At 40.0% G+C, this 27,535-nt stretch overlaps 1 protein-coding gene across 3 annotated transcripts in view; it reads right to left on the bottom strand.

Moving 5' to 3' along the window:
• The window catches only part of LOC124612937 (synaptonemal complex protein 1-like), a 500,344-nt gene that overhangs the window by 397,198 nt on the left and 75,611 nt on the right, over window positions 1-27,535 (bottom strand). For all 3 annotated transcript variants that reach the window (XM_047141436.1, XM_047141437.1, XM_047141438.1), the window contains exon 7: window positions 24,790-24,972. In XM_047141436.1, coding sequence (XP_046997392.1) covers window positions 24,790-24,972 — 183 coding nt within the window. The remainder of the gene's footprint in view (window positions 1-24,789; window positions 24,973-27,535) is intronic.

Raw genomic sequence — 27,535 nt, 5'->3', positions numbered from 1 at the left:
TTAGGACACATGTCTAATAACAGATGTCACTGTCGCACACGTGCGCACATGTACAGCACTTCCGCACGTCTGCACACTGTGCAGCGTTTGGCTGGCCCTGTCTTATACCCTCCTTTCAAGACACTGTCCATTCCGTTCAACTGCTCTTCCAAGTCCTTTGCTGTCTCTGACAGAATTACAATGTCATCGGCAAACCTCAAAGTTTTTATTTCTTCTCCATGGATTTTAATACCTACTCCGAACTTTTCTTTTGTTTCCTTTACTGCTTGCTCAATATACAGACTGAATAGCATCGGGGAGAGGTTACAACTCTGTCTCACTCCCTTCCCAACCACTGCTTCCCTTTCATGCCCTTCTACTCATAACTGCTATCTGGATTCTGTACAAATTGTAAATAGCCTTTTGCTCCCTGTATTTTACCCCTGCCACCTTCAGAATTTGAAAGAGAGTATTCCAGTCAACATTGTCAAAAGCTTTCTCTAAGTCTACGAATTCAAGAAATGTAGGTTTGCCTTTCCTTAATCTTTCTTCTAAGATAAGTCGTAGGGTCAGTATTGCCTCACGTGTTCCAATATTTCTACGGAATGCAAACTGATCTTCCCCTAGGTCAGCTTCTACCAGTTTTTCCATTCGTCTGTAAAGAATTCGCGTTAGTATTTTGCAGCTGTGATTTATTAAACTGATAGTTCGGTAATTTTCGCATCTGTCAACACCTGCTTTCTTTGGGATTGGAGTTATTATATTCTTCTTGAAGTCTGAGGGAATTTCGCCTGTCTCATACATCTTGCTCACCAGATGGTACAGTTTTGTCAGGACTGGCTCTCCCTAGGCTGTCAGTAGTTCTAATGGAATGTTGTCTACTCCCGGGGCCTTGCTTCGACTTAGGTATTCCAGTGCTCTCTCAAACTCTACACACAGTATCATATCTCCCATTTCATCTTCATCTACCTCCTCTTCCATTTCCATAATATTGTCCTCAAGAACATCGCCCCTGTATAGACCCTCTATATACTCCATCCACCTTTCTGCTTTCCCTTCTTTGCTTAGAACTGGGTTTCCATCTGAGCTCTTGATATTCATATAAGTGGCTCTCTTTTCTCCAAAGCTCTCTTTAATTTTCCTGTAGGCAGTATCTATCTTACCCCTCGTGAGATAAGCCTCTACATCCTTACATTTGCCCTCTAGCTATCCCTGCTTAGCCATTTTGCACTTCCTGTCAATCTCATTTTTGAGACGTTTGTATTCCTTTTTGCCTGCTTCATTTACTGCATTTATGTATTTTCTCATTTCATCAATTAAATTCAATATTTCTTCTGTTACCCAAGGATTTCTACTAGCCCTCGTCTTTTTACCTACTTGATGCTCTGCTGCCTTCACTATTTCATTCCACAAAACTACCCATTCTTCTTCTACTGTATTTCTTTCCCCCATTCCTGTCAATTGTTTCCTTATGCTCTCCCTGAAACTCTGTACAACTTCTGGTTCTTTCAGTTTATCCAGGTCCATCTCCTTAAATTCCCACCTTTTTGCAGTTTCTTCAGTTTTAATCTACAGTTCATAACCAATAGATTGTGGTCAGAGTCCACACCTGCCCCTGGAAATTTCTTACAATTTAAAATCTGGTTCCTAAATCTCGGTCTTACCATTATATAATCTATCTGAAACCTTTTAGTTTCTCCAGGGTTCTTCCATGTACACAACCTTCTTTCATGATTCTTGAACCAAGTGTTAGCTATGATTAAGTTATGCTCTGTACAAAATTCTACCGGGCGGCTTCCTCTTTCATTTCTTAGCCCCAATCCATATTCACCTACTACGTTTCCTTCTCTTCCTTTTCCTACTGTCTAATTCCAGTCACCCATGACTATTAAATTTTCGTCTCCCTGAATAATTTCTTTTATCTCAGCATACATTTCATCAATTTCTTCATCATCTGCAGAGCTAGTTGGCATATAAACTTGTACTACTGTAGTAGGTGTGGGCTTCATGTCTATCTTGGCCACAATAATGCGTTCACTATGCTGTTTGTAGTAGCTTACTCGCACTCCTATTTTTTTATTCATTATTAAACCTACTCCTGCATTACCCCTATTTGATTTTGTATTTATAGCCCTGTATTCACCTGACCAAAAGTCTTGTTCCTCTTGCCACCGAACTTCACTAATTCCCACTATATCTAACTTCAACCTATCCGTTTCCCTTTTTAAATTTTCTAACCTACCTGCCCGATTAAGGGATCTGACATTCCACGCTCCGATCTGTAGAACGCCAGTTTTCTTTCTCTTGGTAACGACGTCCTCTTGAGTAGTCCCCGCCTGGAGATCCGAATGGGGGATTATTTTACCTCCGGAATATTTTACCCACAAGGACGCCATCATCATTTATCCATACAGTAAAGCTGCATGCCCTCGGGAAAAATTACGGCTGTAGTTTCCCCTTGCTTTCAGCCGTTCTCAGTACCAGCACAGCAAGGCCATTTTGTTTAGTGTTACAGGGCCAGATCAGTCAATCATCCAGACTGTTGCAACTACTGAAAAGGCTGCTGTCCCTCTTCAGGAACCATATGTTTGTCTGGCCTCTCAACAGATTCCCCTCCGTTGTGGTTGCACCTACGGTACAGCTATCTGTATCATTGAGGCACGCAAGTCTCCCCACCAACGGCAAGGTCCAAGGTTCATGGGATAGCTAACATATCAAAATAGTTTTTAACTCTGGAAAGGGGCATCATTCGTGAGTACATACAAGACATATTTTGAACTTTGGCTGTGACAAGCTATGACATACCACACTCGACATTATGGCCAAGCACTACATAGATTTATGACTCATGTTCCTCTTTTGTATGCGGTTTATGAAATCAGTTACAATCAAATTTTAAGTTAACATTGAATTAATAGTTATTTTCATTTTAAAACTAGAGATAGACAATTGCAGATCCAGTGACAGATTCACCTGTACACTGTATACATCAGTTTTTCTTGTCTATTCAGACAATTTCGTTCACAAAACGTTTAATATGTGGTTTTCTTAATGTCTTGTGAAAGAAGGAACATGTATTCCAGTAAGCAATAAATGTGAAATGGTATTTTGGTACCAATGTAACTAAAGAATACTATTTTATGGATGTTTCACGTTTACCTATTTTATGTGCACCTATTTGGGCTTTTTTGATGCAGGGAGTGTAGATGAGGTAAAATGCATTTTGCATATTTCTGTAGCAGATATTATACAATTACTTGTGTTACCATTGAAAAACAACACTTTTTTTTTTAATTTTCATAGACGAATACTGCTAAATCTGTGCAATTACAATTTTGTGCTGCTTAAATGCTCCAGTTTCTACTGCAGAACCAGACAGTTCATTTTGAGAATGTACAACAACACAGGTCTAAACACACAATGTTTATTGCAATACAAATCTATAAAAGCAGTAGCAGAAGACATGGAAAAATTAACAACATTCCTGTTGCAATTACACTGAACATGTTGTTTGTTGTTGTTGTGGTCTTCAGTCCTGAGACTGGTTTGATGCAGCTCTCCATGCTACTCTATCCTGTGCAAGCTTTTTCATCTCCCAGTACCTACTGCAACCTACATCCTTCTGAATCTGCTTAGTGTATTCATCTCTTGGTCTCCCTCTACGATTTTTACCCTCCACGCTGCCCTCCAATACTAAATTGGTGATCCCTTGATGCCTCAGAACATGTCCTACCAACCGATCCCTTCTTCTGGTCAAGTTGTGCCACAAACTTCTCTTCTCCCCAATCCTATTCAATACTTCCTCATTAGTTATGTGATCTATCCATCTAATCTTCAGCATTCTTCTGTAGCACCACATTTCGAAAGCTTCTATTCTCTTCTTGTCCAAACTATTTATCGTCCATGTTTCACTTCCATACATGGCTACACTCCATACGAATACTTTCAGAAATGACTTCCTGACACTTAAATCAATACTGGATGTTAACAAATTTCTCTTCTTCAGAAACGCTTTCCTTGCCATTGCCAGCCTACATTTTATATCCTCTCTACTTCGACCATCATCAGTTATTTTGCTCCCCAAATAGCAAAACTCCTTTACTACTTTAAGTGCCTCATTTCCTAATCTAATTCCCTCAGCATCACCCGACTTAATTAGACTACATTCCATTATCCTTGTTTTGCTTTTGTTGATGTTCATCTTATATCCTCCTTTCAAGACACTGTCCATTCCATTCAACTGCTCTTCCAAGTCCTTTGCTGTCTCTGACAGAATTACAATGTCATCGGCGAACCTCAAAGTTTTTATTTCTTCTCCATGAATTTTAATACCTACTCCAAATTTTTCTTTTGTTTCCTTTACTGCTTGCTCAATATACAGATTGAACAACATCGGGGAGAGGCTACAACCCTGTCTTACTCCCTTCCCAACCACTGCTTCCCTTTCATGTCCCTCGACTCTTATAACTGCCATCTGGTTTCTGTACAAATTGTAAATAGCCTTTCGCTCCCTGTATTTTACCCCTGCCACCTTTAGAATTTGAAAGAGAGTATTCCAGTCAACATTGTCAAAAGCTTTCTCTAAGTCTACAAATGCTAGAAACGTAGGTTTGCCTTTCCTTAATCTTTCTTCTAAGATAAGTCGTAAGGTCAGTATTGCCTCACGTGTTCCAGTGTTTCTACGGAATCCAAACTGATCTTCCCCGAGGTTGGCTTCTACTAGTTTTTCCATTCGTCTGTAAAGAATTCGTGTTAGTATTTTGCAGCTGTGACTTATTAAGCTGATAGTTCGGTAATTTTCACATCTGTCAACACCTGCTTTCTTTGGGATTGGAATTATTATATTCTTCTTGAAGTCTGAGGGTATTTCGCCTGTTTCATACATCTTGCTCACCAGATGGTAGAGTTTTGTCAGGACTGGCTCTCCCAAGGCCGTCAGTAGTTCCAATGGAATATTGTCTACTCCGGGGGCCTTGTTTCGACTCAGGTCTTTCAGTGCTCTGTCAAACTCTTCACGCAGTATCATATCTCCCATTTCATCTTCATCTACATCCTCTTCCATTTCCATAATATTGTCCTCAAGTACATCGCCCTTGTATAGACCCTCTATATACTCCTTCCACCTTTCTGCTTTCCCTTCTTTGCTTAGAACTGGGTTTCCATCTGAGCTCTTGATATTCATACAAGTGGTTCTCTTATCTCCAAAGGTCTCTTTAATTTTCCTGTAGGCGGTATCTATCTTACCCCCAGTGAGATAGGCCTCTACATCCTTACATTTGTCCTCTAGCCATCCCTGCTTAGCCATTTTGCACTTCCTGTCGATCTCATTTTTGAGACGTTTGTATTCCTTTTTGCCTGTTTCACTTACTGCATTTTTATATTTTCTCCTTTCATCAATTAAATTCAATATTTCTTGTGTTACCCAAGGATTTCTACTAGCCCTCGTCTTTTTACCTACTTGATCCTCTGCTGCCTTCACTACTTCATCCCTCAAAGCTACCCATTCTTCTTCTACTGTATTTATTTCCCCCATTCCTGTCAATTGCTCCCTTATGCTCTCCCTGAATCTCTGTACAACCTCTGGTTCTTTTAGTTTATCCAGGTCCCATCTCCTTAAATTCCCTCCTTTTTGCAGTTTCTTCAGTTTTAATCTACAGGTCATAACCAATAGATTGTGGTCAGAGTCCACATCTGCCCCTGGAAATGTCTTACAATTTAAAACCTGGTTCCTAAATCTCTGTCTTACCATTATATAATCTATCTGATACCTTTTAGTATCTCCAGGGTTCTTCCATGTATACAACCTTCTTTCATGATTCTTAAACCAAGTGTTAGCTATGATTATGTTGTGCTCTGTGCAAAATTCTACCAGGCGGCTTCCTCTTTCATTTCTGTCCCCCAATCCATATTCACCTACTATGTTTCCTTCTCTCCCTTTTCCTACACGCGAATTCCAGTCACCCATGACTATTAAATTTTCGTCTCCCTTCACAATCTGAATAATTTCTTTTATTTCATCATACATTTCTTCAATTTCTTCGTCATCTGCAGAGCTAGTTGGCATATAAACTTGTACTACTGTAGTAGGTGTGGGCTTCGTATCTATCTTGGCCACAATAATGCGTTCACTATGCTGTTTGTAGTAGCTTACCCGCATTCCTATTTTCCTATTCATTATTAAACCTACTCCTGCATTACCCCTATTTGATTTTGTGTTTATAACCCTGTAGTCACCTGACCAGAAGTCTTGTTCCTCCTGCCACCGAACTTCACTAATTCCCACTATATCTAACTTCAACCTATCCATTTCCCTTTTTAAATTTTCTAACCTACCTGCCCGATTAAGGGATCTGACATTCCACGCTCCGATCCGTAGAACGCCAGTTTTCTTTCTCCTGATAACGACATCCTCTTGAGTAGTCCCCGCCCGGAGATCCGAATGGGGGACTATTTTACCTCCGGAATATTTTACCCAAGAGGACGCCATCATCATGTAATCATACAGTAAAGCTGCATGCCCTCGGGAAAAATTACGGCTGTAGTTTCCCCTTGCTTTCAGCCGTTCGCAGTACCAGCACAGCAAGGCCGTTTTGGTTATTGTTACAAGGCCAGATCAGTCAATCATCCAGACTGTTGCCCTTGCAACTACTGAAAAGGCTGCTGCCCCTCTTCAGGAACCACATGTTTGTCTGGCCTCTCAACAGATACCCCTCCATTGTGGTTGCACCTACGGTACGGCTATCTGTATCGCTGAGGCACGCAAGCCTCCCCACCAACGGCAAGGTCCATGGTTCATGGGGGGTACTGAACATGTACGGTCAGTTATAAATTTTTTGTCCTCAATCAATGAGTTTTGCCAGACAGACGCAATTTATTCAGTGTCTGCTACAAAACAGACGATTTTTTATCACCTTACATAACAAAAAGAGTTGATACAGAATGTAAAAGAATGGCCTTTCCCATGGAAGTCTGCTGGCTCCAGTATTATATAACATATATAACAACGATCAGCCATTCAACGCTGCAACGCGGTCCTCACTCAATGCAGTTGACACAGCTACCACTACTTAGGAAGGAACATTTGAATTAGTAGAAACCAAACTAGCATCTTCTCTGTACGACCTTTCTATCTAGTATGATGACAACAACATGAAACCCAATCCAGCTAAAACTCAAGAGAGTGTGTGTGTGTGTGTGTGTGTGTGTGTGTGTGTGTGTGTGTGTGTACCCCCCATACCTAGGGTTAAGGTTGGATTATGTCTAACCAATAAACAACAATGTATTGACACCAGGCAGAAAGTATGCCCTAGGAACAACCATATCTGCAAGCTGACAAACACCAAATGGGAATGCACCATAGTGTCCTCCACAAATTCGCACTTGCTCTGTGTTTCTCTTCTGTAGAGTATGCTGCACCAGTCTGGAAGAACTCTGCACATGCTAATGAAGTTGATGTGGCTTTTCATGATCAGGCTGCATAGTCACAGGGTGCAGAAGACCAACCCAACAAGACAGGCAGCAGAAAAAATGAAAAGAAGCAGCAGGAAACTGATCCAAAGTATACATCGTTCGGAATTCACACCTATCCATCATGACTGAAATCCAGAAAAAGCTTCCTATTTACAACAGTACCAATTCCAAGTTCAGCAGATGCCCACTGAGCTGAGCTGTGGAGGAAATAGTCTCCTGGAGGATTATGGACAGCAAAAGAGAAGCTGTCATCAGACTGACATCTCCAATATAGGATATGGAAGACACTCAGCAAGTTAAGAACAGAGGTCACAATGTGCAAGACCAATCTGAAGAAATGGGATATCTGCCATGATGAATTTTGTGAATGTGAGACAAGGCAGGACTCTGAGCACTTGTTGGTCTGCAGTAACCTTGACAAACCCTGTGAAATGGAAGACTTGTTTGCAGCGAACAACCATGCCATTGTGGTTACTGAACACTGGACCCATAAAGTGTGAAATTCTCTGTAATTAATATTAGATTGTAGTTTTTACTACACTGTGCTTTAGTGGTCTTTGGACTCAGATAAATAAAATACTGTCAGACCTCCAGTATGGTTTTCTCCTTGGCACTTTTTACTAACGGAATTTTATCATTCAAGTTAGGGAAAACTGAAATGTTCTCGTAGGGACATACATTTTATTTTCCCCAATACCTCGCAGCTTCTTTGCAATGCTTTGACGAATTCACAGTTGCTAGATGTTATGACTTTTTCTTCCCCTTAGTATAGCACACATATTCAGTTATTCTGAATGATCCTCTGTGCAATCCTGATGAAGACGACATATTCTGATCCATTCATAGCACAACCATCCTGCATCTCTGCACCTCAGCGCGCACTGCTCACATCCTGCCTGCATCACAGTCCCACCTCACCATCACCAGGCGTCCACACCGTCTCATTTCTGTGTGTTCTGTATGAATTGGGCCTAACAATGGCTGTTGCACTGATTAAAATGTGATGGGATTGCTATGAAAAAAAAAAAAAAAAAAAAAAAAAAATCACGAATATTTACAGATGCAATAAAAGGAGTGTGAATAAGCATATTCTTCAACCAATAATTGCTTATCTTTGGCTATTTCACAATGCACATGTGAAAAACAAATGCAAAACATGGTAAACCTCATGTACTTTCGTCATTTCCCATTTCGCCCCAGCACTGTTCACCCTGAGCTTTTTAACTTCTCAGTTTTATAACAGTATAACAGGCATACAGATTTCCATTTGTTTGTATTAGGTTTATGATAGGAAGTGAGAATAAACTAAAATAATAAAACGGTGTGGATGTGCTGTCAAGTAGTGCCTACATGCCGCTTGTCTCTGTGAAAATTAGTTTCATGGGTGTCACATTCACTTGGGCTTCAATGACAAACTCACCTTCATCAAATGTGCATAACTAATAGTCTAATATGAATGATAATCAGCATTTTCAAATAGTTTTTGCAAGTCAAAATGTGTCTTTACCTGCATTTTTAGATTCACCAAAATCAGGTTCCAAATTAGAGTAATCTAAGTCTCCTGCTGATCCGAAACTGTCACAAAGTTCTTCTAACAGTTTCAGAATGGAACTGGGCATCTCACTGTTCCACAGTATCAGTAGTACATGAAAAACACACATTAAAAACATGCACTGGAAGTTTGCAGCCTGAGCATAACTCTAAAACTATCCTCCTCAGCAGTTGTACTTGCACAATTCTGATCAAGTACCGTCCACAATAGGTTACATTCCACTTTTTTGACTGTGTTGTTCATAGTATGTGTATTCATTTCATGTGCCCAATCCGCAGTTTAAAAAAAGCAAGAGGCAGTACAGTATTAAATTATACACAACTTTAATGTGAATCAACCGTGTGCTCCTGGTAAAGAGATAGGCTTAGAAATGAGTAACTCTTCGCTGCTATGAAGAGTGAAAGACCTGTGTAATCGATCTGTGCATGAAGTGCACTGTACCAATATGTTTCAAAAAGTTGCACGGAAGAATGCAATTTTTCTGGGGGTTATATCTCAGGTTCCATTGATCACAAAGGTAAGGTGTCAAGAGCTTTGAATATCCCTTGGTCTAGCAACCATTTCTATACCTATCGGAAGAACGGACAAACTGCAGCTATCCTACAGTACAGGGTCAAAATTTAAACATTACACACCTTCTTTAACACAAGGAAATTGAGCGAATCAATTGGTTCTATTGCATTAGGTGTGGTTTAAGGTGGAGTTTAGGTATTTTATAAAAGCACCATTTGTTCATGGGCAGTTCCTGAGAATATACTGAAAAACCAGGATTGTTTGGGTACAAAAAATACCAATTGTGTGAATGGGCACTTTTATAATTTCTATTCATAGTAGGTTGTCAAAATTGTTCCCCTATGTTCTTAAGATGATATTCTGGCTGAACTTCAAAACTTCTTTTGATATCACTATCCATTACCAAAATCCAGAGGTTTGAAGTTCCCATACTTATACAGAAAACCACAAAAATCTATTTTTATCCATTTTTGAACAGTAAGCCACAATTATCTAAATAACTAGCCCTAGTAAATGGGTCAAATTTTAACTTTACTTCCTTCAGACAATTGTCCAGAAATTCCATTTTCTCGTTTTTGAAAAATCTGTATCTGTTTCAAGATACACCCGAAAAACTATGATTTTTGGGTTGCAGGGATGGCCATTTCTATAATTTCTGCTGCTGGCAAATCACTGAAATTTTTACACATGTCCTTAACATGATGTTCTTGGGGAACTTTGAAACTTTTTTCGATATCATTATTCGGTACTGAGATCCAGAGGCTCAAAATCACGGTACTTATGCAACATAAAATATGAACGTTAATATCCAGTCTGAGGCACAAATGTAGTTTTGACTCATGTAATGAACACGTATCAAGGTTTCAACAGCCACCACAAGAGTTCTGAGGTCACCAAACTATGTTTTTAGTGACCATTTTTTTACCAAAAAATACTTTAAGACATGCTGTCTCTGAATAAAAGGCATTTCATGCCTATACAAATATAACCAAAGTGGTAGTGCAGTGACAAAAAAGGGTTAAAAGGATCTTAACACGCCTGAAAAGAACTCAAAATGACTGCGTTTACTCTTTCATGATAAATAAATCCAGTTGTACAACTGGAGCAGATTTATTCATCATGAAAAATTTTAGCAACAGTTGTGGATGTCCCACAGAGAGCATATTATAAGATTTTTACTCTTTTAAGACACAAATCATAAGGCAAATGATATTGTTGAATTGCAGTCAATGAGAGAAGCATCCAGAAAAAAATTTAAAGCAAATAATTTTGAGTTAACTTTATATTGCGTGTATTTATTTGCTGTTTACATGTGTGAAAGTATAAATGTGTCAAGTATATAAATAAACTGTTAAAACTTCAGTGACCTGCAGAATTAAATTTGTAGAGGCAGCACATCCCACTGCAGTAGTCAAAAGAAGGAACCAGTGGAAAAATGCTCCAGTTTCAGAGACTTTGATAGAAAAGCGTGGATTCAGCTGCCACAAAACTCATTCTGCCCCCTACATCAAATATTTTGGCATGCGAACATACTCGCACTTTTTTATGCCAAAACAGAGTAGCGGCAAGACAGTGACAATGAAACACAGAGGAGAGGTTCCAGTGGGAGAGAAAGAGAGGGCGGTAGGAGACAGAGAGTGGCAGTGAAAGAAAAAAAAGATGGATGGATGAAAACAATAGTAGTGGGAGGCAAAAAGAGAGGAGACAATGGAAATGAAAACTACAGATTAGTGAACACCACACAAAGTCTCGGGACATCTGGGTGTACCCAGACCGGTGAACTTTACACATAATTACAGGGAAGAGCATATTTGGACCAAAATTTTAAACACATGGGTTTAGAGGGAAAGTTAAGACAGCCCCCCCCCCCCCTCCCATGCCCCAGAATTTTTGAGCTGCCAAGGTATAGTACAGACAGTGGCAGTGAGAAAGAAAGACGAAAGGAGACAATATAAGAGATAGAGGGGACTATGGCAGTGGGATATACTGTAAATCCATAGGAGAAAAAAGAGAGTGTGGGAGAGAGAGATATATGCACAGTGGCAGTGAGAGGGACCTGCCGAGTATGATGGCTTAGCCACGAAGACAGACTGGGTAAAGTGATTAAGCGATTTAGAATGACCTGTCTTAAAAGAGTGCAAGTATGTTTGCATGTTGAAATTTTGGTGAGAAAAGTGGAATCAGGATTGTGGCAGCTGGTTCCCCACTTTTATGTCTGTCTTTTTTAAAGAGGAACATATTCACCTTTTTTGCACTCCAACAAGAGCATTTTTCTGCTGGTAAGTCAACTGATTCAGAATCCTGTATCTCAACATGTTGTGATTCACATAAAAATGTCTCACAAAATGGTGACTGAAAAAATGTAAATAAACTCTACAAGTGACTTTGTATTTCCAATTGTTCTGGGACTTCAAGGCAATGCTGAAATTTTGGATAAGTTATTACCTCAAAAGATGTAAACTTTCCTCTGCTTGTATGAACACTGGCTAAAACCACAATAGGTGGAATGCTGTACACCAGATGTTTGCAACCAGGTTTTGCAATTCTCAGTACCATAATGGTGGTACTGTTTGTAGTGCTACTGAAGTACGCATGAGTGCCACATTTGGAACTACTGATACAAAATGCAAGACTGGCAAAGCTACATTTAAAAGGTCACACCTGCCTGAGCAGGTGAGTGATGTCAGAAGACTTTGCCATAGTTAACCAACAAAGCAGGTAGCAACAAATTCAGAAGGTTGCGAGGAACTGAGTTAGTAGAGGGAAAGGGAGTGTGACACTGAAACCAAGCAAACGCAAGTTCGTATGAGGTGAGATCCAGTTCCAGGGGCACCAGTTAACCAAGAACGAAATGTTACATAATTTTGAGAAGGTAAACGCAATCACAGGGTGCAGAATGCCTACATGAAGAAAACAGCTTAAGATTTTCAATGGAATGTCCAGTTACTATAGAATCATTGTTAGAAATGGAAGCATTAATGTGCCCAATTTATGCAAATTATTAAAGAAATACATGTCCTGGTAATGAAATGAGAACTGTGAATGAGAATTCTGTACCATAAAAGAGAACTTAAGTAATATAGCTAATTGCTATTCTTTCCCAACACAAGTACGCCATTCTGCTTGGCAACTGACAGTTCTGATGTGGCACTGTATCAGAATTGTTTGAGGAGAAAATAATGAATACAGTAACAGATTACAGAAGCATGGCCTTCACTAGTCAGGTGACGACGCAGCATGACTGAGGCTAAAGGTTCCATGAAAAATAATTACAAACAAGTGTGTTGTTTGATTTTCAAAATTTCAAGGTATATCTACATGAATGAGAAATAACAGTATTCTCACATCAATAAGGCATCAAGCAATATGCAGGTTTACAAGCTAGCAAACTATTTAGCAGTTGGGAGAACCTGGTAACAGATGCACTGACCGGTGTGCCAATGGAAGTAGAGGGGAGGGTATGGGAGGGGCGGGGAGGGGAGGGCATGGAGATGCAGGTTACGATTCAGACAGCCACAAGGACAATACTGCAACATTACAAAAAAGGGCATCAACACCTCACGCAGAAACATTTTTGCACACAATATAGGGTGGTAAGGCTACATTCAAAAGGTCACACTCACCTGAGCAAGTGAATGACATCAGGGTCTTCCCCATAGCTAACCAGTACAGCTGGGAGTTATGAAATGTCCACAGGTGATGAGGAACTGAGTTACTGAGAATTCCTCCCCCCCCCCCCCTTACCCCCCACTCACACACACAGTAACAGGTAACTAACAGACTGGGGGAGTTACAGCTGTCTTGTGATTGCACAAAGCATGCCTTCAATAGTTATATTCCAAAAACATGATCTTGGCAACCATTCGTGCAACATTCAATCCAAATACCCCAAAAGACGCATCTGTGAGAAGTGAGTACAGTGATATAAGCCATTTAATTCTACAATAAAGACTTTGGCAGTTACAGTATATCCAATCGTACACACAATAACAGATAAATTTGTTAAGATCAACTGCTGCTAAATGGATGAAGCTACAGAGCTATGTGATACCTTGAAATGAAGATCTCGAGTATTAAAGTATTCAGTCAATCAGTCAAATGGTTTGGCCACACAGGCCAGAAGAATATGATATAAACCTTGAACATGCCAGTTACACAACATTGACAAATATGCATGTATAAGGAAACTATTATGACTTACCCTGTCCCTTTCTTAACCCCATGGTATCACTGAATTGTAATGCAGATATTGGCTAGATAGGTAATTGTTTAGTTAGGTAAATTATCATATTATTATCCATGGATATAATTTATCAATGGCTGCTACAAAATGATACAAGGGACAAATGTAAGGTACTGCCAGGTAGCTTGTTTGAAGGCAATGGTTGACTACAAGCTAGTTGCATCAATAGCACATTTAAATACACATATTTATTCTGTAATTCAGATCAGTGTTACTAAAACTGATTTTTATTCATGTTTTATTCAAATTCACAAATGCTGTCAGTTTATACTGCATATCAAATAAGCATAAACTGATGTATGTATGTCAACTAAGTGTAATTTGAACAATGGGCATTATATAAAAGCTTCTTTGTACAAAGTGGGAGTGGGAGTATAAAAGGGTTGACGTCCAACACAGCTAAGGTCAGTCGCTTACATGCAGTCACAAGTGAGAAACTGTGCCCCTTTGTTTTATAATCTGGACTCCAATTCTGGATGTTGATGTGCCACACTGCTATGAGGATGAAATACTTTTTGTGTGGCAGTACTTAGAGACTAAGAGGTGCAGTCCCAATATTAGACCGAGCGGGGTGGCGCAGTGGTTAGACACTGGACTCGCATTCGGGAGGACGACGGTTCAATTCCGCGTCCGGCCATCCTGATTTAGGTTTTCCGTGATTTCCCTAAATCACTCCAGGCAAATGCCGGGATGGTTCCTCTCAAAGGGCACGGCCGACTTCCTTCCCTATCCTTCCCTAATCTGATGAGACCGATGACCACGCTGTCTGGTCTCCTTCCATAAAACCAACCAACCAACCAACCCAATATTAGCAAACACTTTCAACAAATACTTTGTAAAATGTTCAGAGAAAATCATTTATTTAACTTACATCAATTACCTTAATAACATAAACCACAATCAATATTTGGTCTGAAATTCATTTTATAACTTTAGGGACGTAATCAAAAGAATGTTGTTACAGTTGGCGAAGAAATGAAAAATTCGAAGAGAATAGGTCTCTATAATATGTCAAATAACCTACTGACAGAAGTAATACATACTTTTATTCTATAAATTTATGTTTCATAGAGGGTGTCTGATCCCATGAAAACATCCCAGGCAACTCCAATTTTTAAGAAAAGAAACAATAATACAGATTGTTACATACATGGAGACCTATCTGCGTAGTTCAGAGAAACTACAACCTCACCACCCATGGATGCAACATTCTCAGTGGACAGCAGGAGTTGTCAAAATACAATAATAATCTTATCACAGCCTTAGTGAGAGAAAACATCCTATCCAACTTATCTTTAAGCAGATCTTCAGTGCCATCTCCTCCTCTAACATCAGCAAACCTGTGAGCCAGCCACCAACCAGCACTCCTCTGTTCACCCATTATCGTCGCAACCTTGGAAAGCTCAACCGCATCCTTCACCAAGGCTTTGACTACCTCTCATTGTGCCCTGAGATGAAAGGTATCATATCCACATCCCCCAAACGAGTGTTCCATAATCCATCCAACCTACAGAATATCCTTTACCACACCTATTCCAATCCTGCTCCCAGTCATGCACCCCATGGGTCATTCCCTTGGGCTCAACCCTGGTGCAAAACCTGTCCCATACAACTCCTACTGCAGTCCTGTGATTTCACTAATCACAGTACTGATCTTTGTTATATATGTAGAAATCACAAACAACATCTGATCCAAACAGCGGACACAGTTGACCTTTCCTTCCTGTAACCATACAACTCCTACTGCAGTCCTGTCACAGCACTTTCTACCCAAAAGGAAGGCCATGTGTGAAAGCAACCATGTTTATATATCAGCTATGTTGCAATTACTGCATAGCATTCTATGTGGACATGAGAAGTAACCATCTGCTACTCACATGAATAGACACCATCAAACTGTGGCGAACCGAGAACTTGACCATCCAGCTGCTGTACATACTGCAACCCATTACACAAATGTCATCACTAGTTGCTTCACTATGCAGGTCATATGGATGCTCCCTTCCAGTCAAGTTTCTCTGAACAACACAGATGTGAATTGTTTCTCCAGGATATCCTGCACTCTCCCCTCCCACACCCCTTCTCCCCTCTCCTTGTCTCTGTATCTCTTACTGTTCTACCCTCTGAAATTTCATCTTGTTCTGAAGCCACTACATCAGTAGTCGAAATATCTGCCTTGCCCAATTCCACTACCACCTTCCTGCCTCGCGTGTCCTTCCTTACCCCTGCCCCACTTCCAACAGCTCAGGCAACTGCTTTCAGTAATCGATAATCAATAATCAGTCTCACCTAGGTCATGGGTGTGGGCATTTGGGTGTCTGTGTGGTTGTGTGTGTGAATGTGTGCACGTTTCCTAGAAAAAGAGTAAGAGCTCAAAAGCTAGTATGAATACTGTTTGTTGTTCCATGTTTGTTTTTTTTTTTTTGCTCCATACATCTGTCTGTTACAGATGAATGGCTGTTTCTGGTGTAAGGTAACTGACCCTTTCTGGGCTGAAATAGCATTATTACAGAAAAGTGGTTAAAATGACCTCTCTCTTTCTACACTGACTTCCCTATTTGCATTAATTTACCGGATTTCTTCAAGTAATTCTCTTAAATATTATCCCTGGTTTCACTAACATTTACTACAAGTCCATCTCATATTCAATTCAGACTGATTTAATTGATGGTGTGGGGGAATAGCTTCCAGAACTAATACTGAAAAGCCCAATATGAGAAAATTGCTCAACCCGCTTTTCAAAACCTTCCTTGAAAAGCATTCTGAAGTATTCCTAATGATGTCAATGGCTGAAATGTTTTGAAAGATGTAAGTACTGTGATTCTTCATTTATTTCAGTATGCTTTTCAAAGAAAGTGTTGAAAAGTAGATTGAGCATTTCTCACATCTCATGCTTTGGAAGAGTAGTCCATGGAAGGTAAGCCCTCTCCCACCCCCCACCCCCCTTGCCACACACCACCAGTTAAGTCACTCTGAATATGAGGCAGACTTCCAGTAAATGTTAGTAGGCCTAATGGGTTTGGGATAATTTCTAAAAGTGAAACCAAATGATAACAACAGAATTACTTGAAGAAATCTGGAAATGTAAATGCACGTAATAAGGTCAATGCAGAAATAAACAGGAACTTTCAAGCAATTTTATGTAGTAGCAGAAAGTGTCTGTTATGTTACCTAAGAACCACTTTTCTGAATGGTACTTGGCCTATTTAGGACCAGACTTCGCCTCCTCTCGCTTTCACCAGTAATCTTTCATGCACTGACTTATCTTCTCTCTCTGTCTGTTCTTAGTAGAATTTTTTTTTTTCTTTTCTGTTACTTGTGTGTCCCCTCTATCACCAGTTTCTCAATATAATTCTGTACGTGGTCCTGTCCTGTATAGTGTTCTGTGTATCGCGAGACTGCATTAGGTCTTCCCTGATTTTGTCAATGTATACAATATATGAACAGTTCAGATGGAAATTCTCATAGTACACAACATAATCTTTGTCAGTTGTTTGAATGCATGCATTTTGTATGGTCGTAGAACTTCTAGTGTCATTTCCATAGATCACTCAGAGGTTCAATGTATTGACACAATTCCACATTTGATTTGTAAAGCATTTTGTAATTCTGATGTAGGTTCGTGTGAATGATGTTACAAGTGTTGGGTCTCATAACGAGATATTTACTATGTTTGATTCTATGTGAATGATTGTGCCCCCAACTGTGATGTAATCCAGAACAGAAATATGGTCAGCACTGGTCTTAGTATCATGTCTTTTTTATTCCATTGCAGATCTAAATTTCAACTGACAGAGCAGCTATCATCAATGCATTGTAAGTAGTTGGACTAATGTTTCTACATGACCAAGTTACACTGGAATATGTGTCATTATAATTACTACTTATATATAAAAAAAAGATGAGGTGACTTACCGAACAAAAGCGCTGGCAGGTCGATAGACACACAAACAAACACAAACATACACACAAAATATTATGTCTGCTTGTGTCTGTATGTGTGGATGGATATGTGCGTGTGTGTGAGTGTATACCTGTCCTTTTTTCCCCCTAAGGTAAGTCTTTCCGCTCCCGGGATTGGAATGACTCCTTACCCTCTCCCTTAAAACCCACTTCCTTTCGTCTTCCCCTCTCCTTCCCTCTTTCCTGATGAGGCAACAGTTTGTTGCGAAAGCTTGAATTTTGTGTGTATGTTTGTGTTTGTTTGTGTGTCTATCGACCTGCCAGCGCTTTTGTTCGGTAAGTCACCTCATCTTTTTTTTATATATAATTTTTCCCACGTGGAATGTTTCCTTCCATTATATTAATTACTACTTATAACGCACTGATGACAACTGCACTGTCAGTTGAAATCTACATCTGCAATGCAATAAAAAAAGACAAATGACATTAGGATTGATGCTGACTTTCTTTCTGTTGAAGATATTTTTCTCAATATTTAATGAATATAGCATAGAGAAAAATGCGAGTGAGTGGTATCTCTGAATGCATACAGCAACAAGGAAAACCAAAGGATAAACAACATCGAATAAAATACATTACACATCTCCAACTTGGAACACTTGGCTTCACAATAACTACCACTATGTGCTCTTGTCTTGTCACTACAGTAGCCCCCCCCCCCCCCCCCCTGTTAATGATATCGCCAGATAAATCGCACATGGCGCCCTGACTGGATAACAACTCGCTTAATTTCATACATTGAAATGTCACTGGTGTTGCTGATTGACAGCGGTTGCAGTGGGCCAGCACTAGGTTGCAGAGTGGGGAGTGGAGTTGGCATGTCTGTGTTGAATTGTCTGGGTGCTTTGCCCAGTTCATGTAGGTGGGGCAGTAAGCAGGCTTTAACCTTTCAACTAAAATTGTAATCAGAATTCCTTCAATATCTAACTGAAACTACTTGTTGCCTCTACTGAGCACATTGTAAGGTCCACTATATGGTGGCTGTAAGGATTTATGCACGATGTCGTGTCGAATGAAAACCTGTTTGCATTTTGACAACTCACTGAAAACAAATGGATGATGGGACTGCTTTGTACTTGTTGCGACTGGCCACAGCTGCTGTTATGTGCGATCGAAGCATACTAACAAAGACTGACGCTTCAATGACATCACCTGGAGTGCTGCCGAATGACTGACCCAGTAGATGGATTGGTTGTCCATATAACAACTCGGCTACAGTGGCTCCTAGATCCTCTTCTATATACGCGAGGATGCCCAGTAGAACAATGGGTAGTGTTTCCATCCACCACTGTGAAATGTGACAACGTAATGATGCCTTCACCTCTCGATGAAATCATTCCACCATCCCATTTGCTGCTGGGTGGTATGCTGTAGTTCTAATCCCCTTTGCGCCGAACTGTGCAGTGAAAGCCTTGAACAGGTAAGAGTCAAATTGTCTGACCTTATACACTGTGATTTGTAGAGGCACTCCAAAATGGGCAATCCACCTGCGGAAAAAGGTGGTAGCTATTGTCTCTGCTGTATATCTCCCATGGGGAAAACCTCCGGCCAGTGTGTTAATCTATCAACTGCCATAAGACAATAGGCAAAACCATCAGATGGTGGTAGAGGTCCTGTTATATCCAGGCATACATGTTCAAAATGTTGAGTAGCAACAGAAATGTACCAAGTGGTGCACAAACACGCTGAATAATTTTACTGTGCTGATACGTGATTAATTGATGCATGTAAGTCTTATAATCTGTGCCTAAACTTGGCCACAAAAAAGCTTGCTTGACCAATTAGGAAGTGTTGGGACTCCTGGATGTTGATGGACAGTTGATCTAATGAACCAATGGTTCACTTCTGGAAATAAGTTGTCACAAAAGGGAGTACTCTTGGCACTGGCACATCACAGTATATCCATAAATTTGTTTTTGGTTGCTGCATATACCGTAATTGTAGACCAGAAGGTTCTTGTTGTGCCGCTGCGAGTGCTTCATAATCCATAGTACTCCTGATCTTTTGCATGTGAATAGGGCATCTGGCACATCCTTTTCCCATTGATCTGTGTGATGTTGGTCACGAATTGCCCAACACAATCTAATTGACACAACTGGAATGATGAAGCTTTGTCAGACCTTTGTTGAAACACATATCTGAGAGGCTTGTGGTCAGTGACCAGGTTGAATAGTTGCCCCTCCAGCACGTGTCAAAACTTTTTAGCAGCAGCATACACTGCATAGATTTCATGATTTTATTTTATATGAACCAGTTTTGCTGTGCTGGAGAAAGATTGTTGCTAAAGAATGCTAATGACTGCTGACATTCATTTGTCTGCTATTGCAGCACTGCACCCGCTGCTGTTGTGGGAGTACCGGCTATGAGGGCAAGAGGTGCTTGAGAAACTGGGCATGCCAACAGTGTGACATCTGCAATAATAAATTTCACTTTAGCAAAAGCTAAACTGAAATTTGTCACCACATTTGTGTGTCCCTCATAGGAACTCATTCTGTGGCACCAAAAAGAGGGCATGGTTCCGTACAAAGCAATAATAATTTGTGGCTTCCAACAACCAACATAGCTCACATATTGTTGTTGACTGTGGGTAATTGACTATTGCCTCAACCCTCTCCTGTGAAGGCCATGTTCCATGGGCATTAATGGTGTGGCCCAGACGCTGCAACCATATTCCATGGGCATTAATGGTGTGGCCCAAAAACTGCACTACTGTTTTCCGAAAATACACTTTGCCAGATTAATGAGCAAACCGTGTGCATGAAGACAGTTGAAAAGGCATCGTGTCAAGAAGAGGACCATGTTGAAGATTTGGGAGCACCTCAAAAAATGACAAGAAATCCGCTCCTAGAACTGGATCCACTAAATCAGAAACTATGAACTGCCATTCAATTCTATGCCAGGGACCTAGGCTGAGGGTTAATGTTACCAACCATCCATATGTCTGCATGTTGGACCCATTGGCAGCAAATAGATGGTAATCACCACAACAACGGCGAGACAGGCAGGTGGCCGGGTAAAATGACACATTCCCTCCTGTGTCCACCAAGAATGTTTGTTTTGTGTATTGTTCAGTAACAAAAAGATGACAGCAGTTATCTGGAGAGTCAGTCACCATCAGATGTAGATGTAGATTACTGACTTCCTGTCGTAATTCCCATTTTGTATGGTGGGATGCACTTTCTTGCCACTGTACTGAACTGTCTATGATACCAGCATACTTTTGTAGCTAATGACCAGTGTCTGCGACTCCTTGTAGAGCAATAGTTTCAGTGTCAGCTGGCACTAGCCTGCAAAGTTACGACTTGTGGATTTAAGTTAGATGGATACATTTCAACAATGTGGTCAGTTGTCTGTGGAAGCACATTAAAGACAGGCACAACAACCAAATGTTTTTTAGAATGTCATCATTGCCTGCCCTATTCGCCAATGTCCGCAGACAATGTAGCAACACCGGCAGTTGGAGCTCACCTAGTTCTTCTGTCCACAGCAACTTCTCTAATCTCTTGGTTTCAGACTGTGACAATCATTAAATCAGTCCATTTTTAAGCACTGTATACTGCTCTGTAAATTATGGCATGGCTAGAATGTCCTGCACTTCAGTGGCCATCTCTTTGTTTAGTGCTGTGATGATGTAACTGTATTTGTTCTCATTCACAATAACATGGGCTAACACAAACTGTCTCTCCAGCTGTATGAACCAAAGCACCAGATTTTGTTGCCAGAAAGGATGTGGCCTCACTGCAATGTGGCTGACTACCATGCTCGCTGGCACCTCATCTGCGGTTGCTGGTGCTGCCATATGTAAAGTCGTATTTTACAGAAATCATGTAGGAAATACACAGCACGGCTGTTACATGTTCACATCATGGCACATTGAGCCTTGGTCATGCTGTGTGGATAGGTGTTTCTTACTACTTACGTTGTATCCAAAGTGGTTATCTTACAAATCATGCCCGAGTCAACCATAAATGTTGTGTCTTACAGCAAGATATACGGTATATTCTTAACATTACACGAATTGTAGCGTACAGAAAAACATGAGTGAGTGATATCTCTGGCAACACACATCACATAGCAACAAGGACAAAACAAAGAATAAACAACATTAGTGGTTGTGCAAACATCAAATAACATGCGTTACACATCTTTAGCTTGGAACACTTTGCGTCATAATAATTTTCACTATGTGCACTTGGCACTTCACAAGCTACCATAATAAAAGAATATGGCTCAGCTGGAGATGAGCAATTGTTGACCATTCTGGAGAGTGTTCAGTTAGTTAGGACTGTTAGTAACAGAGTGATATTTATGATTCAAGTCTATTAAACAGTATGGTGGCAACACTATACCATTCTGAAGCAGAGCAATATGTTTTTGTTATGTGCTGAACTATAATAAAAACATTACAGAAAGTTTTTGTTCATTTGTCAATCATTTACAATAATGTCAAACATTACATGAAGCAGTGGACCTGCAACCTTAGACAAACAACCACAAATAAGGAAAAGTAAATCCATGGGAGTGTTTGAAAATCTACCAGGGTTTAGGCCTTTATAAATGAAACACTAAGTATATCTCAACAAGACATAGACCAAATGCATACAAGCCAAGGGGATTATGTATAGAAATGATGGTAATTGTAATAATAATATCCTGATAAAAATTACTTTTTAAAAGATTTTTCTGTACTTTTTGAATTGGCCTTGCAAAACTGGATGCCAGGAAAAGCTGCTGCAAGTATACTGAAAAACTGGCCAGAACCAATTTCATGTGAGAAATAATGTTCTTGGAGCACATATTAAAAAAAAATAAAAACATGTTTAGACTAATCCTGACCATTGCTGACATGTAGACTGATAGTGTCTGAGGCATAAATGTCAGCAAGGATAAGACAGTTCAATGTACTCTTGACATAAACTGTACAGAAGCCAAACGAGAATGTACGTTTATGTTGACGCATTTAGATAATATCTGAATAGTCTCAATGGTTGTCTTGCATTTTGTACTTATCATTTGTTCACACATTTGAGAAAGAGTACACAGTTAAGGCAAACTCACAAGTCGGTGCTATTAGGAGAGGAAGACCTTCAGAGGTTTGTCAGGTGTAGAGTGTTTATCTATCAGTAAATTGATGTCAGAAATAAATACAATTAAACACATTTTTTTCTATCTTGTTTCAAACTCTAAGTTTGAAAATAAATGAATATTAGTGCTGTACTCGAAAAAAGTTGCTCACCTACATTTTTTCTTCTCCAGGCAGAATGTAAATATTTTGGAGTAACGGTAACAACTCACCAAATGGTGGACACATCAGTTTGGCAACAGACACATAAACAAGACAGGAAACCTGCTAGTTCTCAGATGAATCCCCCCTCCCCCCCCCCCCCCCCCTCCGACCCCCTCCTCACCCCACAAACCCACACACTGCGCATGTGTGTTTATTTGATGAAAATTGTGTGTTTTGTTGTCAGTACTACCATTATTTAATTCTGAAGATAAATACACATAACTAAATTAGATTTTCTGAAATGAAGTAACTGGATGATGTGTATGAAATAAAAGAAGATAGAACATGAAATGACAGCTGCCAAAACCAGTCAGAAATTTTGAATCCACACTGTAGGAATGGGGGTGTGACAATTGAAAATTCTTGTTGGACTGGAACATGATACCAAATTTTTGCTTACTCAAACTTTCATTGCACTGATGCTGCCACCAAGAGAATGTGAACACTGTAAACAGAGGTTCTCCTGCCAGGCATGTGGAAATAGATTACAGAGAACAGCAGGTTCAGCATTTCTTACCAGTTTTCACAAGACATTATTTTCTGTCATTGCAGTTATATTTTTTGTCTGTAGTCCCAGAGTAAGCCACAGTCCTCCATTAAATCCATTTCCTAGTTTTGCCATTATCACATAACCCACGAGAGAACCTCTGGTCATAGTGTTTTGGAGTCAAACAGGGAAACAACTGTGAGAATGAAAGTTTGAGTCATGTCTAGAGATTTGCCCTGCGAGCCTAATGAATCGACACAACGTAGCTGCACAGGGGTGTATATGTATGATGTATGATATGTGTGTGTGTGTGTGTGTGTGTGTGTGTGTGTGTGGCGGGGGGGAGGGGGGGGGGGGTGCTTGCATACTTTAACTCATTTATGGATTTGTCCAGAAGCTAGCAAAGTTTTGATTCTTTCCTTGTGACCCTCTCGACAGCTCATCACTTCTACTATTCCATGAGCTGTCTCCCTTATTTTAAAATTATTTACATTCAAACAGTACATTCCTTACGATAATTATAATGACACACACTTGTTTTATGCAGGCTGATAAACTGTTTGTCTCCTTATAGGTCATTAAAAATCTTGATAAGCAAACATATTTTTATATTGAAGTATTTTTCTGTCTTTATCTTAATTAAAACTACAATTCATCAAACATCAACTGTTTTATTATTTTAACACATTTTCTATAACGAGCCATTTACACGAGTCACATAATTCAAAATTTTGCAAAAGATCAAGACACAGGTTAACAATTGTACTTTTTATAGTAGCATTCTCCTGTGCTGTAGAAACTTTATTCCTGAATCTTGACCTGTGATGAAGTTTTCTATTTAAAATGTTTTTACATGACAAATACTCCGGGTTATGAAATGGCCTGCAGTTATTCTTTTCACAAAGAGAGCACACATCTGAAAATTCTTTATTTATTTTCGCAGGTAAGCTATCAGAAAATTTTGGTATGTTACTTGTATAATCAATGTGGTCTTTAGTAGGTATGACAGAGTCAGCATGTCTTCTTGATTTATGTTGTGATAAAGAAAATGTCTTCTGATGAATAGATGCTACATTTCCATAAGTATGAAAACTGTTCTTTGATGCTATATTACGTCTCTCATTATCAATCAGCTGCATGTCCTTACCAATAACCTGCAGTTAAACAGATTGAGTATTTTCTATGACCTATCATCGTATCCATACACTGAACTACAATGATTGCAGCAGCAAAGGGAATACTTCTCGAACATATTAATCTATTAAAGACTAATTCTTATTAAGTATAGAACTTACCTCCGTTTTTAACTGTTTTATATCCTTCCTCATCTGTTTTATAATGTCATCTTTCAACTGAGTTTGCATATTTGCATCTCGACATCGATTTTCAAGCTGCTTATTCTTTTCAGTCAGTGATCTGATTTCGTCATGTTTTTCAGCTACTTCGGCTGTTAGTGCTGCCCTTTCATCCTTGGAAGACTGGTATAAGTAGATTGATAACAAAATATTTTACATTTTTATACTAAAATATATTGATTACATTAAAATTTAGAAATATACAACATGTAATGTAAATAAGAGCAGTAAGATAGATAACATCTCAATGTTGTACACTTCACATTTAGTTGATGCATCACATTACTGTGCCATGGGAAATGCACTCAGTACCTACAACATTTGCATCTTGAAAGCCATAGTCCATTATCTAGTCTAATTCGAAGTGCATTAGGCATGGGTAAAAAAGGAATTAAAATAAAATTTATTGAAATTCAAACATCAGAGTCACTGTGACAGAATACAATTCTTTCAGCCAGATAGTTGTTACCACGGACAAAGTTAAGGTAGGTCATAAGAGAAAAATAGCAGGAAAGTGATAAAAAAATTTGCAAAATAACAACACCAACTGGGAAAAAAGAATAAAGAAGGCTTACACAGATAAATGATGGAATGTGAAAATAAAACTTAAAAACATGTGATATAGAACACATGAAATGCGAGACCCATACATGTGTAACAGTAGTCTCTACGTGTCCCACGCAAAGGAATTGGGATGTGAATTAGAGCACTTAGATAATTCATTAAGTAACATATTCCCAATTCCTATCTACTGTGCAGCAGAACATGGGACACACACATTTTTTACATTTCACTTACCCCCTCCCCTTTTCCTTGTGTGCCCAGATGTAACCAAAAATTCCAGAGATATCCTCAAGTTCATTAACACATACGAGGGTGAGTCAAATGAAAACCTTAAGTATTTTTTAAATATTATTTATTGTGTGCGAGTGGTACAATGCTGTATCACTTTTCAACATAATCTCCCCCACACTCAATGCAAGTCATCCAGCACTTACAAAGTGCATAAATTCCTTTAGAAGAAAATTCTTTTGGTAGTCCGCGCAACCGCTCATGCACCGCATGGCATAGCTCTTCCTCAGAATGGAACTTCTTTCCTCCCATTGCGTCTTTGAGTGGTCCAAACATATAGAAATCACCTGGGGCAAGGTCTGATGAGTATGATGGATGAGGAAGACACTCAAAATGCAGGTCTGTGACTGTTGCAACTGTTGTACGGGCAGTGTGGGGCCTTGCATTGTCATGTTGCAAAAGGACACCTGCTGACAGCAATCCACATTGCTCTGATTTGATATCAAACCGCAGATGATTTTTTAGGAGATCTGTGTATGATGCACTGGTGACATTGGTCCCTCTAGGCATGTAATGTTCCAAAATGACGCCTATTTCATCCCAAGAGAGAGTCAGCATAACCTTCCCTGCTGATAGTTCTGTTCGAAACTTCTTTGGTTTTGGTAATGAGGAATGGCGCCATTCCTTGCTCACTCTCTTCGTTTCCGGTTGGTGTAAGTGAACCCAGGTTTCATCCCCAGTAACGATTCTTGCATGGAAGCCATCACCTTCTCGTTCAAAGCGCCCAAGAAGTTCTTCACAAGCATCAACATGTCGTTCTCTCATTTCAGGGGTCAGCTGCCGTGGCACCCATCTTGCAGACACTCTGTGAAACTGGAGCACATCATGCACAATGTGGTGTGCTGACCATGACTAATCTGCAAACATGCTTCAATGTCATTCAGTGTCACTCAGGGGTTTTTCCTTCACTACGGCTTCAACTGCTGCAATGCTCTGTACAGTCACAACTCGTTGTGCCTGTGCTGGATGAGGAGCATCTTCCCCTGAAGTCACACCATTTGCGAACTTCCTACTCCATTCGTAGACTTGCTGCTGTGACAAACATACATCACCGTACTGAACCTTCATTCGTCGATGAAATTCAATGGGTTTCACACCTTCACTACGCAAAAACTGAATACCAGAACGCTGTTCTTCCCTGGTGCAAGTCACAAGTGGGGCGGCCATCTTTATATTGATACCTCGATGGTATGTGTGCATCTGCACTATGATGCCACCTACAGGACATTTTGCACGACACAGCAGAATACGTTAACCAGCATCCCGGAAATCCAAAGTCACAACATCTTAGTGCCCCAGCAGGCTGACTCGGCAGGAAAATTAGGGCAAATGAAATCATCGCAGCCGAATGGCAACAACTGGACATTCCACGCTGTTATGGTTAGCGGGATGGGAGTGCTGCCACTGAAGAAACACTAGGTATCTGGGTCACATATATACCAACCAAATCAGGCTCTGGGTCACATATATACCACCCAAATCGGGCTATCATTGAAAGATGTTCACTGTACACAGCAGTATTCAGTTGTGTACAGTATTCCGAGTCTACACCAGCTGATGACTACGAGATGGGGACCTCTTGCACTACAATATGAAGCAGCCGGCCACCATCCACAGAATTTGCACCAGTAGCTGCATGCTTCCATCTGGACATGCTGTCTGCTTGCTGTCAATGGGTCATCAGCTGTGTGACTATCTTTTGTTGACTGCCACCTTCATGGCGAGTTGTGGGTTCTAGCCTGGGCCAGCTAGCTGCCCAGCTACACTGTCACTATCCAATGCCCAGAGTGGGCACATGCCTTCATCTTTATGTTGGATACTATGGTTGAACGTT

This window comes from Schistocerca americana, chromosome 4 (genome assembly GCF_021461395.2).
Source record: "Schistocerca americana isolate TAMUIC-IGC-003095 chromosome 4, iqSchAmer2.1, whole genome shotgun sequence".
NCBI classification, from domain to species: Eukaryota; Metazoa; Arthropoda; class Insecta; order Orthoptera; family Acrididae; genus Schistocerca; species Schistocerca americana.
Note: the sequence above shows the minus strand (reverse complement) of the source record. Positions and strands in the feature narration are given on the sequence as shown.